This window comes from Cornus florida, unplaced genomic scaffold (genome assembly GCF_030987335.1).
Source record: "Cornus florida cultivar Cherokee Brave unplaced genomic scaffold, ASM3098733v1 CherokeeBrave_3.0.0_Hap2_Chr05, whole genome shotgun sequence".
Lineage (NCBI taxonomy): Eukaryota > Viridiplantae > Streptophyta > Magnoliopsida > Cornales > Cornaceae > Cornus > Cornus florida.
The window spans coordinates 78,352,605-78,369,608 of NW_026775575.1; the positions used below are offsets into that span (position 1 = coordinate 78,352,605).

General features: G+C 35.4%; 2 protein-coding genes across 2 annotated transcripts; both read right to left on the reverse strand.

Annotated features, from left to right (window-relative positions):
* Positions 1-7,002: 7,002 nt before the first annotated feature.
* On the reverse strand, positions 7,003-10,560 carry LOC132310243 (vicilin-like seed storage protein At2g28490). Its single transcript, XM_059808439.1, has 6 exons — positions 9,773-10,560; positions 9,176-9,357; positions 8,984-9,064; positions 8,209-8,607; positions 7,806-7,922; positions 7,003-7,754 (listed from the first exon to the last, which is right to left on the reverse strand). The coding sequence occupies exons 1-6, from the start codon at positions 10,089-10,091 to the stop codon at positions 7,419-7,421; spliced, it is 1,434 nt and encodes a 477-aa protein (XP_059664422.1). The 5' UTR covers positions 10,092-10,560; the 3' UTR covers positions 7,003-7,418.
* A 3,129-nt stretch (positions 10,561-13,689) lies between these two features.
* On the reverse strand, positions 13,690-16,891 carry LOC132310244 (vicilin-like seed storage protein At2g28490). The gene is made up of 5 exons (XM_059808440.1): positions 16,292-16,891; positions 15,567-15,748; positions 15,347-15,427; positions 14,643-15,041; positions 13,690-14,325 (listed from the first exon to the last, which is right to left on the reverse strand). The coding sequence occupies exons 1-5, from the start codon at positions 16,623-16,625 to the stop codon at positions 13,825-13,827; spliced, it is 1,497 nt and encodes a 498-aa protein (XP_059664423.1). The 5' UTR covers positions 16,626-16,891; the 3' UTR covers positions 13,690-13,824.
* Positions 16,892-17,004: the final 113 nt, after the last annotated feature.

A 17,004-nucleotide genomic window follows, 5' to 3' on the forward strand; every position in this document is an offset into this window, starting at 1 on the left:
GTGGCACCAGAATCAATTATCCATGCACTATTACCAACATATGTAGAAATATTGAAATTCTTACCACCAGTATCTGTTGTCTTAACAACTGCTGCAGTGGAGGTCTTTATTGAATTCTTCTTCCAACGGCGATGATCCCATCATTCCGGATATCCTACAAGTTTGAAACAACGATTTTTGGTATGATCAGACTGGTTGCAATGAGTGCATTTGTAGGTAGACTTGTTTGCTTCATATGATTCAATATTTTTTTCACTTATTTTTTTATTTTTATTTTTTTTAACTGGTTTATCATAGAACCGGTTTTCAAACGAGGTCACAAAACTGGTTTAATTTTGAACTAATCCAGAACTGGAATAGTATTACACTTGTGGCCAAACAGAGGGTTTTGATTTTTTTTTTTTTTTGGAATATTATATATATATATATATATATATATATATATATATATATATATATATCAGAAGAACAAAAGAAGAACAAATCAGAAGGATTTGTTGATCGCAGGACTCGGTTAGGAGAAGACGAACCAGCGGTAGAGCTCGGCCGTGAGCTCCGATCGAGGAAGGCGACCGGTGATGCGGCGGTGGCGGGTCGTTAAGAGATCGGCGCTGCGAGTTCAAATCCAGTTCAGATCGGCGACTTCAGAGAGCAGATCCGGTTCAGTTAGCCATCTCCCTTGTCGTCGTCGCCGGTTATGGCTAGCTTGGACTCGCGGCGCGGTAAGGAGATCCGACGATACGACGTGATGCAGGAGGCAGTGGCAGAGAGCGGCTTGTGATGTGGAGAAGATCCGGCAATTTGGTAGTCGAGGTGTAGTGGTTCATTGCCAGCAAGCAGCGGTTCGGTTTGGCAATGTTGTCGTCGTTTGAAAAGTCGCCGCAGGCAGCGGTGTAGCGGTTCACGGCAAATTCAGATCCGGCGATGGGTATGTGTATATGTATGGGTATGTGTCTGTTGTATGTGTATGTGTATAGGTCTGTGTATGGTTCAATGAATAAAATAAACAAAATAAAAATAAATTCAAAGAGATTCAAAGGTACGGTTCAAGGATGGCTCTGATACCATCTTTAAATTCAGAGAAAGAATATGAGAATAAAAAACTCTATTCGATAATTCATTGATGAGTACTACATTCAATTTATAAAAAAGATGAGCTAAAATAGGTAACAAATTACCTACCAATTAGCCCTAAATCAAAGAGTAAATAATTCAATCCTACAGCTGCACTATAAGAGATAAAATCTCAATACATATATATATTTTTATATTGTGTTGGGAGGAAAAATGTTTGTTTAATAGTGTTCGCAAATGAAATTCTCTGTTGAAAGAAAAAATAAAAATTTGAAAGGACACAATCTTTTTAGACTCGTCTTTGAAAATATTTTTTAGTGATAAAAGTCATTTTTTTTTTTTTACCGAAATTATGATAAAATTATATTGAAGAAAACTACTATGAAAAATTTTGACTCCAAATTCAAATAATAAAGAACAAATATTTCAAAAACTATTTTTATAAAGATTTAGAAAGGGTTTGTTTGATAATTCAGCACTTAGAAGTTAGAACTAAAAAAAGTTTTGTATTTTTAGAGTGCCACTTTAAATAAATATGCGTTGCTTAAAAGGCATCAAAATTTTATACGACCTGAAAATTTCTGTCGTCTTCAACTTCTTTCCTTACTTTTCTCTTTGATTTGTTTAAATAAATAAAAAAAAAAACTCAACATCAGCCACAGTTTCAAATAAAATTTTTGAATTTATTTTATTCTTTTTTCTTCGATATTTATATAGAATATGGTTACCATTTTAAAAAATTATATAGGATTGAGAGTTAAAACAAAGATATTTATATTGGAGAATGTTACCAAAAAAAAAAAAAAAAAAATTCTTAAAAGACATGGCAGAGAATATGAACAAGACAAAACGACTACATATTAAGGTCGTCCTCATCCTCCCTCACCCTCCAAATTCTCAATACCTTTATGGTAGATAGTTACACAAGATACCTAATAATTTCCATAATTATTTCAAGTGTATCATTACACTCGATGCATTTGTATCACAATAATAAGACAAGCACAATTGTGATATACGGTAAAAGAGAACACCATCAAAAATAGTAACTTACTTTCAACTTCACCGTTACATTGCTTATGTGTAATTTTATGCTTTCTTGTTAGGTTGCTAGTTTAGGTTTGGGCAACCTATTTATAGCTTATTTTCATCTTTTATTCTTTATTTTTAGAGAAATCTAAAATTATTTATTATTTTTTCATCTCTAGATATTTTATAATAATATCTGGAAGAATTTAGAATAGATTCTTGCAAGTCTTTTAGATATTTTGTCAAAATTTCTCATTTTAGAAAAGTGTATTAAATTTTATTACTCCTCCTTCGTACACTCAAACATCTGTAGGTTAATTTCTCAACTTTCCTTTAACCGGTTAACTTTACCAATTTGCAAATGATTTATTTAGTTTTCGAACTTAATATTTTTTTATGTTTAGCTTAATTTAACAGTTTTGAGACATTTAATTTTTTAAAAATGCACATTATTTAAGTTTGAATTAATAATTATTATAATCACTTTTGACATTAATATTCATTGTTAAATTAATATATTTCATTGAGTGAAATTGGTTGTTTTTATAAATGTTCTTATATTATGGATGTAAAGAATGTTACAATTATAAGATATTAAGGGCAAAAATGTAATATTAATAATTTTCATTTACAGCTTTTGAATTAACAAATAATCTTAATGAATTCAACACTTAAAATTAAGATATCATTAAATAGGTTTTTAGATTAATACATTTACCACTTAAAATTCAGTAATTAAAATTTTTAATACTTTGGTGTGTCGCCGCACCAACGACTAAAGATACACTAAGAGAGTGTGAGTGTGCAATGTGGCCAGGTTTTAAATTTATAAAAGTCACTACTACCTCTAACTAAAAATATAATTAGGATGAATAGGGATCGTTCTAAGGGATTATAGGCGTGCTTGCAATGGAAATGATGTATAGGGTTAGTAGGTAGAGTGATCAAAAGGTGGTGTGTTTGGTTGATTAGACTGCAAACTGAACTAAACAAGTTCAATGTAAAATAAGCAATTTAAATGAAATTCAGAGAAAACAAGAGAGTGAGGTCTTGGGGTCTAGAGGTCATCACTAAACATTACCATTCTAGACATTCAATGTATAATTAATGAGGGGAAACGTGTGTTGTAATTTGAGAGCGTGCGATTGATTATTTCAACAAGCATGGATGACCAATTAAGCATATATTATCTAAGTAACCTAGTGAATAGCACAATACATCAAACTATGCCATTAATCATTCCTTTAAGCTCACAATCCAAACATATCATATGGTTAGAGAATAATACTACTTGCATTTATAAGCATGGAACATCAAACAAATAAGTATGGATTGTCCTCCCATTTAACAACTAAGACAACTACACTATAACTAAGCTAAGAGCATGAAAATCAAACTAAATAAACTAAGGGAGATGCACAATCCATCAAGACATGAGTATGAACCATCAAATAAATCACAATAGTATTCTATTAAGTACTATACCTTGACAATCTCTAGATCCATAACATCAACACACATAAACATGCAATAGTAACACAAAAACTAGAGATAAACACATGAACATCTATTCTAGCATACATAGACATATGGATAGAATGAAATGATCAATTGGAAGTATTAAACCACACAAATCATTGAATAAACAAGATTCATATATAAAATAAGTGTCAAGACAAGATTACAACACAAATCCCCTCAAAATACAAAGCATTAGAGTCTAGAAGGCATGCTTAGGGCTAACTCTAGCCCTAAAAAGATATTTAGCCACTCATTGAAGTGGTGAATGTGTCTGTAGCCTCTCCTCCTCTCCTTTCTTTCTCTCTAAGAATGTTTCTAAGTATATGTGTAAAAAGTAACTCAAACTTTATATAGGTAGCTCAAGTGTCACACCCAATGGTCTGGACTCGTGCACGAGGGCTCCTCCAATGATTGTACCATGAGACAACTTTTAATGAGCTGGAATTTGATTTAATTCGCACTTGAGAGGGTTCGATCGATCGAACTATGTTGAGATCGATCGAACATTGGTGAGATCCATCGAATGCTGCAGAGATCGATCATCTTTAGCGGTGCCTTTTTGAATAAAGACAAATCTCTGAGATATTTTGGAATATTTTGGGAAAGAGATAAGAGTGGTAGGTGGGGTGGTAGGTGTAGATAAGATCGAATATTTTCAATCGATCAAAGATAAGTTGGATTGATCGAATATGGTGGAATCTTTTGGATAAGGACAAAGGTTTTGATCCATCTTGAAGTGTCCAGATCGATGTTGCTCTGATTGATCGAAGGAATGTTGAGATCGATCGAACATGCTGATTTCCACACTTTGCTTTATTTTGCTTCCACTTTGCTCCTTTCTTCCATTCAGCTTGGGATTGCTTCTTTTAAACTCTTATTTGGCTAAATTAACTTATTTTTGGGATAAGTACCTAAAAAGGGCAATAATATGAAATTAGTCTAAGACGGAAAATAAGATAGATAAATGTCCTAAAATACCTAAGCTTAAGGGGTTTAATTGCGCACTTTTCAGCGATTATCATGCTTGATTTTTAATTTTATCGAACACCACCAAAGTCTTTTTTGGTAGTGATATTTGCATTTCCATTTTCTACTATTGCACTATACTTCATTTTCTTCTAAAATGACAAAAAGACCAATAAACTCGTTATTCCTTCATTTTATAATACTATTACAATCATGAGAAATGCTAAAAAAACACGACTACTATTCACTCGACAAAAACCAACCTTACATGTCAATACTGGATTGGTCCAACTGGTGCACAGGTGGTTCCCCTTTCTTCGTCTCAGCTTTACTCTCTCATCTATCTCTTTCAATCCTCTCATCTCCCACCGTCCAGCTCCACCCCAGTTCGTTGATGGCCGGTGGTTGGTGGCTGTGAAGCTTTCGTCGCCGCTGTTCTTATCTGGCCAAAGAACAATGCGTCGGCGAGGAGTAGGCCACAACCGTCCTTATCAGGAGCAGGCAACAGGGGTCGGCGGCTGTGAAGGTTTGGTCGCTGGTGCCACGCTGCAAGGACACCGTCCTTATCATCGCAGTGGACATCATCAACGCCGAGAGTCCCTCCTCGCTGCGCCAGTGTGGATGATTTGCGACCGGCGATCAAAACAAGCCCAGTTGGCTTGCCCAATGCACATGGTTAAGTAATTGCATGAGTAAATCCGGATTAACAGTGAGAAAAAATTATGGGACAACACCACCTAACTTTATCATCAACAGTACAATAAGCTTTATCTTCTTGCACTTTTTTAGATTTGTTGGTAAGTCTAGCTAGCCAAGATTCCCATTCAGCTCATCAGCTTTCATCCCATGAATTTCTGACTTGAGAAAAACATTCTTTATTTGCTTGAATTATTTGCGGTGAAACATTAAATTGATGGTTTAGGTTGGTGTTTTAGAACTGAAATTGGGGTTTGTCTTTTGTGCTTTTAGCTTGGAAAAATTGATTGTGGGGTTGTTCAATAAATATGGTGAACTTGGTTGTAATTTGTATAGGCAGTGATGAGTGGCAGCAGTTAGGAGTCGTTTGGATGGTGGTCTGTGGCTATGATTTTGGGTCTGTGAGTGGTGTTGGGTTAGTGGGTTTTGTGGTGGTTTGGTTAGATTTAAGTGATGTAGACTTTGGTGGTGTGGGGTTTGTGAACTAAGGTGGAGCTGGGAAGTGGGTGGTGGGTGATGGAACTGGGCAGTGGATAAGTAGTGTTCATGGTGGTAGGGGAGGTGGCAGCGGCATGTTTAACGGAGAAGATGATGGTCACGGTTTTTCGCCGGAAAAATGGGTTCGTTGCCGATTGTTAGAGAGAGAGAGAGAGAATAGGGAGAGAGAAGGGACATCGGTTCAAAAAAAAAAAAAAAAAAAAAATGACACGTCGGAAGCCACGTATGACAGTGGGTGAGTGTCGGGTGAATAGTAGTCGGGTCGTGTAGCACCACTCTACAATCATAAACTCCTTTTTTTTTTTTTTTTTTTTTTATAACGCTCTTTACTTATTTATTTATTTTTATTTTTGATCGTGTCAAAAGAGATAATTTATTCAATAGGGATTAGATATCTTATCTTTTGGGTCTTCTTCTTCTTCTTACTTTTTTTTTTTTTTTTTTGGGGTTATGTTTAAAGAGATAATTTATTCAATAGTGATAATTCTTTTGTTTTTTGGTTTCTTATTTTTTCTTTTGGGTGTCGTCAAAAGAAATAATTTATTCAATAGAGATAGTTGGTTTTTTTTGGTATTATCAAAAGAAATAATTTATTTAACATAAATAAAATTAGTTATGTTGAATAAATTATTTCATTTTTGAATGAGTATTATTCAACATTGGAGAGAGGGAAACGAAAAAATCATTCCATATTTGAATGATTACTTGTGAAATTAGAGTTAAAAAATGTCATTTCTTTTAAAATTGGAGAGCAAAAGATTATTCCATATTTGATTGAGTACTTGCAAAATTAGAGTTAAAAGTGTAATTTCTTTTAAAATTGGAGAGCAAAAGTAGAAAATGTGAGCGCGAATAATGAAAAAATGTTTCCGAATTTCTTTGCTTAGGAAAGCATTATGGAGTTGTGGAAGGTTAGTGTATCCCACATTGAATTTGAATGAAAAATAATTAGTACAAATGAGTGGGTACGCAACACTAACCAGTCTAGGGCTGCATACCCAGCACTAGGTTCAGTATAAAGTTTCATGGAAAGGGAGATTGAAAGGTATGCTTAAAATTAGTTGGAGATTTCATTCATAAATTTATGAAAAAGAGCTCAAATGGGCCAAAACACGAAGAGTCGTGTTCAAACTTTTCAAAATTGTGACGAGCCAAAGTTTGAACTCAACTTCTTGAGCTCGTTATGATCCCGAGCCAAGAGACTTGATTCTGTTTATTTAAGGGGGACCAAATTATCATGAAATCCTCTAAGCTAGCTCTAAACTGAGGAAGACTATTAAGATTCATGAATAAATTGTCTCAATCTCTCATCTTTGCCTAGCAGAAAAGAAAAATAAAAAATAGAGCAACCTCTTAATATGACCACTTCACATAATTAAGCAGAATTGCAATAGAATCAAACTAAAAAGAAAAAAAAATGCAATAGAATCAAGCACAGACGAAACTCTGTTCACATAATTTAAGCAGAATTGCATTATGGAATAGAAAACCAAAAACAAATGCCAGCTTATTGACATCTCTCAAAACTCAGCAAAGCAAAGAACAAAATAAACAAAACCAAGAACACAAAAAAACACTTCCAAAGCCGCTTTTATCTACCCCTCATCTTAATCTCCATCACCTACCTAGCCTTTTCAATCAAAGCCCATAATCATGTCATTGCCAAAGTTCCTGATCACCTCCGGTAACACATTGTTCTTCATCGTGTGCTCCTCTTCCTTCTTTGTCTCCTCAGGTGGTGCCACGTTTGACGCGGGCAGAATCACAGCCTCGCGCTGAGCATTAAGGATGTGCCTGAGCCTCTTCCTGCTCACGCCGAAAGCAGCAGCGGACTCGTGGTTTCTCAGGTTATTCAGAACCGAATTCCTTCCCACCAGGAACTGCGGCCGGTTCCTTTGCTCTGATGCGCGCTGCGATGGCTCTGAGGTAGTGAATCCGAAGAACTCAAAGGGGCCATCTCGAGATGCTATCTGACAGAATGGGAAGTACCTCGGCACCCAAAACACGTCGCCTTCTTTTACTCTTGCGTTCATTGCTGAGGTTCCATTTGGAAACACTATCTGAATTGTTCCACTTCCTCTCAACACAATGCCATACTCTGTTGCTCTTGGATTAACATGTGGTGCCATCATTGAGCCCTGAGTTGAACAACAAACAAGGTAATGGTTAAGCTCAAACATCAACCATAGCAATAATGAAAATTGATAATCATTGTGTTTTTTTTTTCCTTAGCACAAGGACCACTTGCATTGAAGTTGAATTCAAAGATAAAATTTTACAGTTTAAGATTGAAATTCATTAATGGTAAAGAGTCACTTTTAGGTGTATATTGAGAATTTCTTGATGTGTCATGGAATTTTTTTATGATGTCTAGCACTACTCTTGATTCTAATAGGAATAGCTGGAATGGAAGGAGTTGATTACCGCAGTGAGATTAACTAAATAAATGCTGTTGCCGGAGTTGCTAAGAGGGGAGTAATCAGACTCGTCGAGGGAGGTGCACCAGCCATAGCGGTTCTTGTAGTCGGGCTGTCTGTTGTAGAGGTTGCAGGAGTCCGGGGACGTCCTAGATCTCTTGATGTCTTCGTCCTTGATTTTCTCTCCGAAAACAGAAGTAAAGAGTTTCCTGAATGACCATGTTGGGACCTCATCTTCATTAGATTCTTCTTCCAAGTACACCATTCTCTTTAGGTGTGCTAGTCTTTCATGCTCTTCTAGGTGTAGGAATTGTGTCCATAGGCTTGGTGGATGCGAATTTGACAAGCGGATGATCGGTCCGGATTGTTGCCTGGTGGTTAGCTCCCTCACTTCTGCTATTGAGACCTATGAATAGACATTGGTGAGTCTCTGCTCAATAATGTAGTCACCACAAGAACAAAGAAAGGTGGCATATATATATATGTATATATAGATGGGAAAATTACAAAAAAATGGGGTTATTGGCTCTATTTCAAGTCAAATGGAATTAAAGTCGTGAGTTTTCAGCAAAAATGGAATCTCACCTTTTTTTTGGACAAATTAAGACTCAGTTAATGCGGATTTTTTTGAATCATCCAATTGGGTATCAGGAAATGCAGGAATTTTTTTTTGATACGTACAATATTTAGTACATGTATGTATGTGTGTGTTTTCATATATATGTGTGTGTGTGTGTGTGTGTGTGTGTGGTGGCTAGCTCCAATAAAGTTATACGACTCACATTAAATGCAGCTGCCAGCGTTTGGGGGTCGAAACCAGCAAGAATAGATGTGGGAGATGATCCACCACCAATGAAGAAAGACTGCAAAGATTGAAAACAACAAAATTTTCAGTAAATCTTACAAAGAAGGTGGTATATATATATATATATATATATATATATATATATATGATCAGATGTGCAATATCAGACCTGTACATTTCCCAAATTCAAGCTCTCAGATGTATCAATGCTGCATATGACTTGAAGCCTCTGCCTATCATGTTGGTTAACCAAATAGAATGCGGATCCTGCTGGAATTCTATACAAATCTCCTGCCCTCAATTGCTTCTCCGCCAGATCATCTTTGTATATCGATCCAACCCTTGCTTCCCCTGTATCAAATCATATATATATACATACATATATACATATGCTCACAAACCCAATATTTTGAAAAAAATTTCTTTGGAAGTTCAAGCAAACACTCACAATATTGTCCCAAAAGGGCTCCAAGGAGAGATCATGTCATCTGGGCTAATATTGGCCATTTGGTCAATATTTTGATTCTTAATCATCCACTTTTTACTATATGTAACACTAATTATATGACATAACAAAAAAGTTACAATGTAAATCTCTTTTATCACCCATTTACTTGAAACATATTTTGCATCAATTTCAATAAATTCCAAGAACCCAAGTTCTAATTTGCAACACGCTGTCACACACACATAAACAAACACAAAGAGAGCAAATGATGATGAATATATATATATATATATATATATATATATATATATGATATACCTCTGCGAATGAAGAGAATTAAACTGCAATCAAGGTACTGAGGGATGAAGAGACTTTTGGGTTCCATGTTGATGAACCCAATATGCATAGGCCTTTCCACAATCCTCCCTCCATAACCCCTCACCAACCTCATGTCCCCAGCATCAGTCCTCACCACATGCTTTGAGTCCCTCAACAAGAACAGCCCTTCTCTCTCTCTCTTCCCCTCTTCTCTCTCTCTCTCTCCCCTCCCTTCAGGATCCTCAAAGTAGCCACCAACTGTGGCCACTGCATAGCACATCACTAACACTACTAGCAACAAACCACTTCTCTTTCCCATCTCTTGTAATGCACTCTCTAATTGACACTCTGTTTTTTTGGGTTCTGAAACCACCACTTAATTGTGACTTGTTGAGAAGTGGTGAGGGAGAGAGGAGTTTATATAGAGAAAGAGGGAGAGGCTGTGAGATGACAAGTGTCAGTCTTGCTGTTTTTGCGCCTTTGCAATGCAAAGTCTATGAACCGTTGTGATTTCGAGGAAACAAACTACGGACTACGGAGTACTTAGTAAAAGGAAATCTTTTCAGAAACTCTCATACTCCACTAGTATTTTCACTCCCACTCTATTTTGTTTTTTTATTACACAACTTTTATTTTTCTTATAAAAAAAATGTTCCTAAATTTATAATAACATAACTATTATTTTTATTACAAAATTTTATATTTTTCATCTTCCATGCTTCCTCTAGTAATTTTTATTTTTATTTTTTCTATTTTTGTTCTGGTAAAAGAGATAATTTATAAAGCACAAGCACATGTATCAAAAATAAAATAAATTGTTACAAGGTTTAAAAGGGTTTAAGATGCAACACAATAGGGGAGTACATAAATTTTCAGACTTCACGACTTTACCCAACAATATTATTACGAAAGAGAAGCAAGACAAAATAATAATAAAATGATGCTATTGTATGTTCAAATTTCTCTTACTCAAGACATGAGTAGCTCTATTTTATCATCAACAAAGTAAATTTTAAAATTCAAAGACATTGTAAGTTAATTTTTAAAAATTATAGAAAAAAAATAAAAAATTAAACTTGAAGAAGAAAGAAAAATATTAAAAAATCACTGTTAGCATTGAAAAAGTTGAATGACTCAGGGAGTTTTGATAGTTTTTCAATACTTTTGGTGCTAACAAGATCAATTACTTTGTTCAATTATTTTTCTCATTTATAAGATCTTTTATTATTAATTACAAGAAAAATGATAAATCTTCCGACGTTAATTGTCGACTCATCTTTCGAATACAACTTAGTTAGATCCCATTGAAACTCTTAAAAAAAATTCAGTAAACATCTTTTTCTCGTCGACTTATTTCTAACCACGTTATATTTGGAGGAGTAGTCGACAATTGAAGTCGGAAGATCTATCACTTCTCTAATTACAAAGATCAATAGCAAAAACTAAAAAGAGATACGAGAGATGGTAACTATGATAGTCCATTTCTTATACACCCCATTTGGGCCATTTCTGGTCGGGCATCTGGCTGAGGCTAAAATATGAGAGGGGAGTCATATTTTTCTCATCGACTCATTTCTAACCACGTTATATTTGGAGGAGTAGTCGACAATTGAAGTTGGAAGATCTATCACTTCTCTAATTACAAAGATCAATAGCAAAAACTAAAAAGAGATACGAGAGATGGTAACTGTGATAGTCCATTTCTTATACACCCCATTTGGGCCATTTCTGGTCGGGCATCTGGCTGAGGCTAAAATATGAGAGGGGAGTCTCTTTTATGGATAAACTTATAATTATCATTGTTTTGATTTTTTTTTTTTTTTTTTTTTTTTTTTCCTTCATGGCAAGAATGTTAGATGTAAGACTTGAACACAAATTCTGAAATATAGAGAACAATTCAATCACTCTACCAACACGGCATGTGAGAAAATAAATTAAATAATTAATAATTTAAATAATATAAAAAGTGTGACATCCCTGCCCTGATTTATCTCAATTCCCGTGGTTACCTGATAAAATGAGACTTTCTTTTTGCAGTTGAATGTCATCTTGTTTACATATTATTACTAAAATGCTTCTGATGTCCTTACAAGAATGCAAGAAAAAAACACATTATTATGAACACCAAGATGAAGAATTGCACCAAGAAGTTAAAAAGCGCATGAGGGTGAAGTGGTGCGGTGATTGTATTGCTTGATAGCAGAGGTTGTTGGCACTTACGATGGAAAAATTCATCTCATATATGTTATTAATTTACATTTTGAAGCATGCTAAATTTAATGTAAATTAATTCACTATGATGTTATCATTTAATAATAATTGGCAAGCAAAAATTACTCATATGGTATGCATATAGTGTGTATACGTTCTGAAAAATCCTTAACATCTAATTTTTGAACAAATAAAGGCCTGAATGTTGAAAAGGCTAAAGTGTCCCTTTATAACTGAATAGAAAATAATAAAAAATAATTAAATGTGAAATGACTAAAGTGTCCCCCCTTTTTATTTATTTATTTATTTTATATATAAGGGCATTATTAGAAGAAAAAAGGGGTATTTTTGGAATTTTATATCTTAAAAATGTCTACTAAATTTGTAACTAAACAGGGACCTCAAGTCCTTCTTTGATCAAATTTTCAAACTTAAATGTACTTATATACCAAAAAAAAAAAAAAAAAAAAAACCTTAAAGAGTGATATTTGTCCAAAATTTAAACCTTAAGGGTGTTATTCTTACTTTGCCCTTTAATAATATACAAACATATTATGACTACAAAGCTAGTATTTAAATTATATACTAAACATTTTATATGATATAATATTTTATAATAAAATAAAGCAATGTAAAAAGAAACTACTTGAGGACCAAGGTTAGTATTAAATACTTTATCGTTAAGATAAATTTTGTCCTGCTTTTAGATTGAACAATCTTCATCTCCTTCCAACCTTCTCCGCAATTATACTCTTTCATAGAGCTTAAGTCTACAATTCTTTTAAATTTACACTCTCACGTTCCGCATGTATTTTTGCTCTCACTCGTACATGTGTTTTGTATGAGACGTATACATTGTGTCGCAAAAGATGATTTTAATTCTATAGACTTGGCCCATCAGCCCATGCTATAGTTGTGACCTTTTATTTACACACCTTCCCATACAGATATAAACACATTCTCTTGAGATTTTGACTTTGGACTATTTAATTACACCCATTTTTTTTTGTTTTTTTAAATTTATTAAATACTTTACTTTATAGTTAATTTTTCATTCACTTGACACAGGATTTGAGAAAATAAATATACCAAGACCATCTACTTTTGAAGAGAAACATGATCGATTATAAACCCATGTAAAATGCTGAACCGGATGCACTTGAATTTTAGTCCAAAGTATGCCCGTTATATAATCTTCATTTCCAACAACTAGTATGGGTGGATAAGATCATGTAAGCTCATAAATAGAGGGGCAGGTTGTGACAAACAAAGAAGGGCTCATAAGTTTGTGTAAGCTCATTTATATTCCATGTGATTTTTCAAGACTTATCTTGTGAGATTATTATTTTGTGTTAGTTTCACGAAAGATATTGATGAGATTGATAGGTAGGTAAGCTTGAAACTAATTGGAAATTTCACTGGTAAATTTATGAACAAGAGTTCATATCGAGCCTCAAATGAAATTTAATTCGATTTGTTTTATTAAACGAATAAAGCTAAGTTGAGCCCGAGCTTTTCAAAATGGCGAGGAGCAAGCTCAAGCTCAACTTTTGCTAGGTCGAGAATTCATGGCAAGATGAATACTGTGAATAGAGGAACCTCTTGATAAGACCACTTCACATAATCAAGCACAAGTGCAATAGAATCAACCACAAAAGAAACTCTCTTCACAAAATTAAACAGAATTGCATTATGGAGTAGAAAACTAGAAACAAATACCATCTTATTGACATCTCTCAAAACTCAGCAAAACAAAAGGAAAGAAAAAAACAAACAAAACCAAAAACTCATAAAAATGCTTCCAAAGCCGCTTTCATCTCTACTCCTCATCTAGCTAGCCTTTAATCAAAGCCCATAACCATGTCATTGCCAAAGTTCCTGATCACCTCTGGTATCACATTGTTCTTCATCTTGTCCTCCTCTTCCTGCATTGTCTCAGGTGGTGCCACGTTTGACGCAGGCAGAATCACAGCCTCACGCTGAGCATTAAGGATATGCCGGAGCCTCTTCCTGCTCACACCGAAAGCTGCAGCAGACTCATGGTTTCTCAGGTTATTCAGAACTGAATTCTTTCCCACCAGGAACTGTGGCCGGTTCCTGCGCTCTGATCCGCGCTGTGATGGCTCTGAGGTAGTGAAACCGAAGAACTCAAAGGGACCATTTCGAGATGCAATCTGACAGAATGGGAAGTACCTCGGCACCCAAAACACGTCGCCTTCTTTTACTCTTGCGTTCATTGCTGAGGTTCCATTAGGAAACACTATCTGAATTGTTCCACTTCCTCTCAACACAACGCCATACTCAGTTGCTGTTGGATTAACATGTGGTGCCATCATTGAGCCCTGAGTTAAACAACAAATAAGGTAATGGTTAAGCTCAAAGATCAACTTACCATTTGGATCACTTGATTGAAATAATGCCTACTAGATGATAAAATACGACTACTAAATCAATGAAGTTGAATTGAAAGATAAAATTGAACCAAACAAATTTGATATTAAAAAGTTCCCTTCCAATTTAAAAATATCCCACTTGATGAAATGAAATAAAATTTAATGGGACCTTAACATAAGAATTTCTTGATGTGTCAATGCAAATATTTTATGATGCACTACTCTTGGTTCTAATAGAAATAGCTCGAATGGAAGGAATTGATTACCGCGGTGAGATTAACTAAATAAATGCCGTTGCCGGAGTTGCTAAGAGGGGAGTAATCAGACTCGTCGAGGGAGGTGCACCAGCCATAGCGGTTCTTGTAGTCGGGCTGTCTGTTGTAGAGGTTGCAGGAGTCCGGGGACGTCCTAGATCTCTTGATGTCTTCGTCCTTATTTTTCTCTCCGAAAACAGAAGTCAAGAGTTTCCTGAATGACCATGTTGGAACCTCATCTTCATTAGCTTCTTCTTCCAAGTACACCATCCTCTTTAGGTGTGCCAGTCTTTCATGCTCCTCTAGGTGAAGGAATTGTGTCCATAGGCTTGGTGGGTGCGAATTTGACAAGCGGATGATCGGTCCGGATTGTTGCCTGGTGGTTAGCTCCCTCACTTCTGCTGCTGAGATCTGTGAATAGACATTGGTAAGTCTCTGCTCAACAATGAAGTCAATACATAGACGGAGTTATTGGCTCCATTTTACAGTCACATGGAGTCGAAGTGATGAATTTTCAACAAAATGGAGTCTTACCTTGTTTTGGAAAAATTAAGATAAAATTCAATCAATTATGTGGAGTGACTTGAATCATCCAATTGGGTATCAAGAAATCCAGGAGAAGATCTTGATACATACCATATTTAGTACATGTATGTATGTGAGTGTGTTTTCATTTTTGTGTATGGTGATAGCTCAAATGAAGTTATATGACTCACATTAAGTGCAGCTGCAAGCGTTTGAGGGTCGAAACCAGCAAGAATAGATGTGGGAGATGATCCTCCACCAATGAAGAAAGACTGCAAATATTGAAAACAACAAATTTTCAGTAAATTTATGAAGTTCAAACATTTTTCACCAATTGTCCTATTTACACACACACACACACACACACACAACGAAGGTAGTATATATATGATGAGATGTGCAATATTATACCTGTACATTGCCCAAATTCAAGCTCTCAGATGTATCAACGCTGCAAATGACATGAAGCTTCTGCCTATCCTGTGGGTTAACCAAATAGAACGCTGATCCTGCTGGAATTCTATACAAATCTCCGGCCGTCAATCGCTTCTCCACCAGATCATCTTTGTATATCGATCCAACCCTCGCTTCCCCTGTATCAAATCATATATATGTATGCTCCATTATAAGTTAAATATACCCAATATTTCGATTTTTTTCTTCTTCAAAGTTCAAGTAAACACACATACCTACGATATTGCCCCTAACAAGGCCCGGACACTCAACATCAGGAAAAATCATACCATCTGAGCTAATATTTGCCCCTTTGGTCCATATTTTGATTCTTAATTATCCACTTTTTAGTATATGTATTACTAATTATATGTCTCCATGTTTGTGAACGAGATTCCTAAACATGAGGAAAAAGTTCCTATGTAAATCTCTTTTATCACCCATTTTCTTCAACGCATTTGGCGTCAATTTCATATAAATTCCACAAACCCAAGTGCTAATTTGCAAACACATGAATAAGAGATCACCCATTTTCTTTAAACACATTTGGCATCAATTTCATACAAATTCCATGAACCCAAGTTCTAATATGCAACACAAACATATGAACAAACACACAGAGAGCAAATGATGATGAATATATGTGTGTGTGTGTGTGTTTGTATATATATAATATGATATACCTCTGCGAATGAAGAGGATTAAACTGCAATCAATGTACTGAGGGATAAAGAGGCTATTGGGTTCCATGTTGATGAACCCAATATGCATAGGCCTTTCCATAATCCTCCCTCCATAGCCCCTCACCAACCTCATGTCCCCAGCATCAGTCCTCACCACATGCTTTGAGTCCCTCAACAAGAACAGCCCTTCTCTCTCTCTCTTCCCCTCTTCTCTCTCTCTCCTCCCCTCTTCTCTCTCTCTCCTGCCTTCAGGATCCTCAAAGTAGCCACCAACTGTGGCCACTGCATGGCACATCACTAACACTACTAGCAACAAAGCACTTCTCTTTCCCATCTCTTCTAATTGAACTCTTTTTTTGGTTCAGAAACTACCACTTAATTGTGACTTGGGAAAAGTGTTGAGGGAGTGAGGAGTTTATATAGAGAAAGAGGGAGAGGCTGTGAGGTGACAAGTGTCAGTCTTGCTGTTTTTGCGCCTTTGCAAGCTCTAAGCACCGTTGTGATTTTGTTAGAAGTATTCCGTAATTTTGAGAGAGGTCTTTGCAGTTTTGTTACAGAAAAAGAATTGTGACCTTGTGTGTGTGTGTGTGTGTGGTTGGAGGTATTACTCCAAAGAGAACTTTCAATACTCCATTCTGTGTGATATGATAAGGGAACTATATTTACAATATAATATAATTTGGAATATGAGAACTTTTTTTATTAAATGCAAA

Bases quoted from the DNA above. Each gene is read 5' to 3' on its own strand.
- LOC132310244 (XM_059808440.1), bottom strand. From the start codon at position 16,625: ATGGGAAAGAGAAGTGCTTTGTTGCTAGTAGTGTTAGTGATGTGCCAT. The intron at 15,749-16,291 runs GTATATCATATT...GATTTGATACAG, and splicing joins AATCCTCTTCATTCGCAGAG to GGGAAGCGAGGGTTGGATCG. The intron at 15,428-15,566 runs GTATAATATTGC...CAATATTTGCAG, and splicing joins TGAATTTGGGCAATGTACAG to TCTTTCTTCATTGGTGGAGG.
- LOC132310243 (XM_059808439.1), bottom strand. From the start codon at position 10,091: ATGGGAAAGAGAAGTGGTTTGTTGCTAGTAGTGTTAGTGATGTGCTAT. The intron at 9,065-9,175 runs GTCTGATATTGC...CAATCTTTGCAG, and splicing joins TGAATTTGGGAAATGTACAG to TCTTTCTTCATTGGTGGTGG. The intron at 7,755-7,805 runs GTAAAAGAAGGC...CCATTCTGTCAG, and splicing joins CCTCAGCAATGAACGCAAGA to ATAGCATCTCGAGATGGCCC.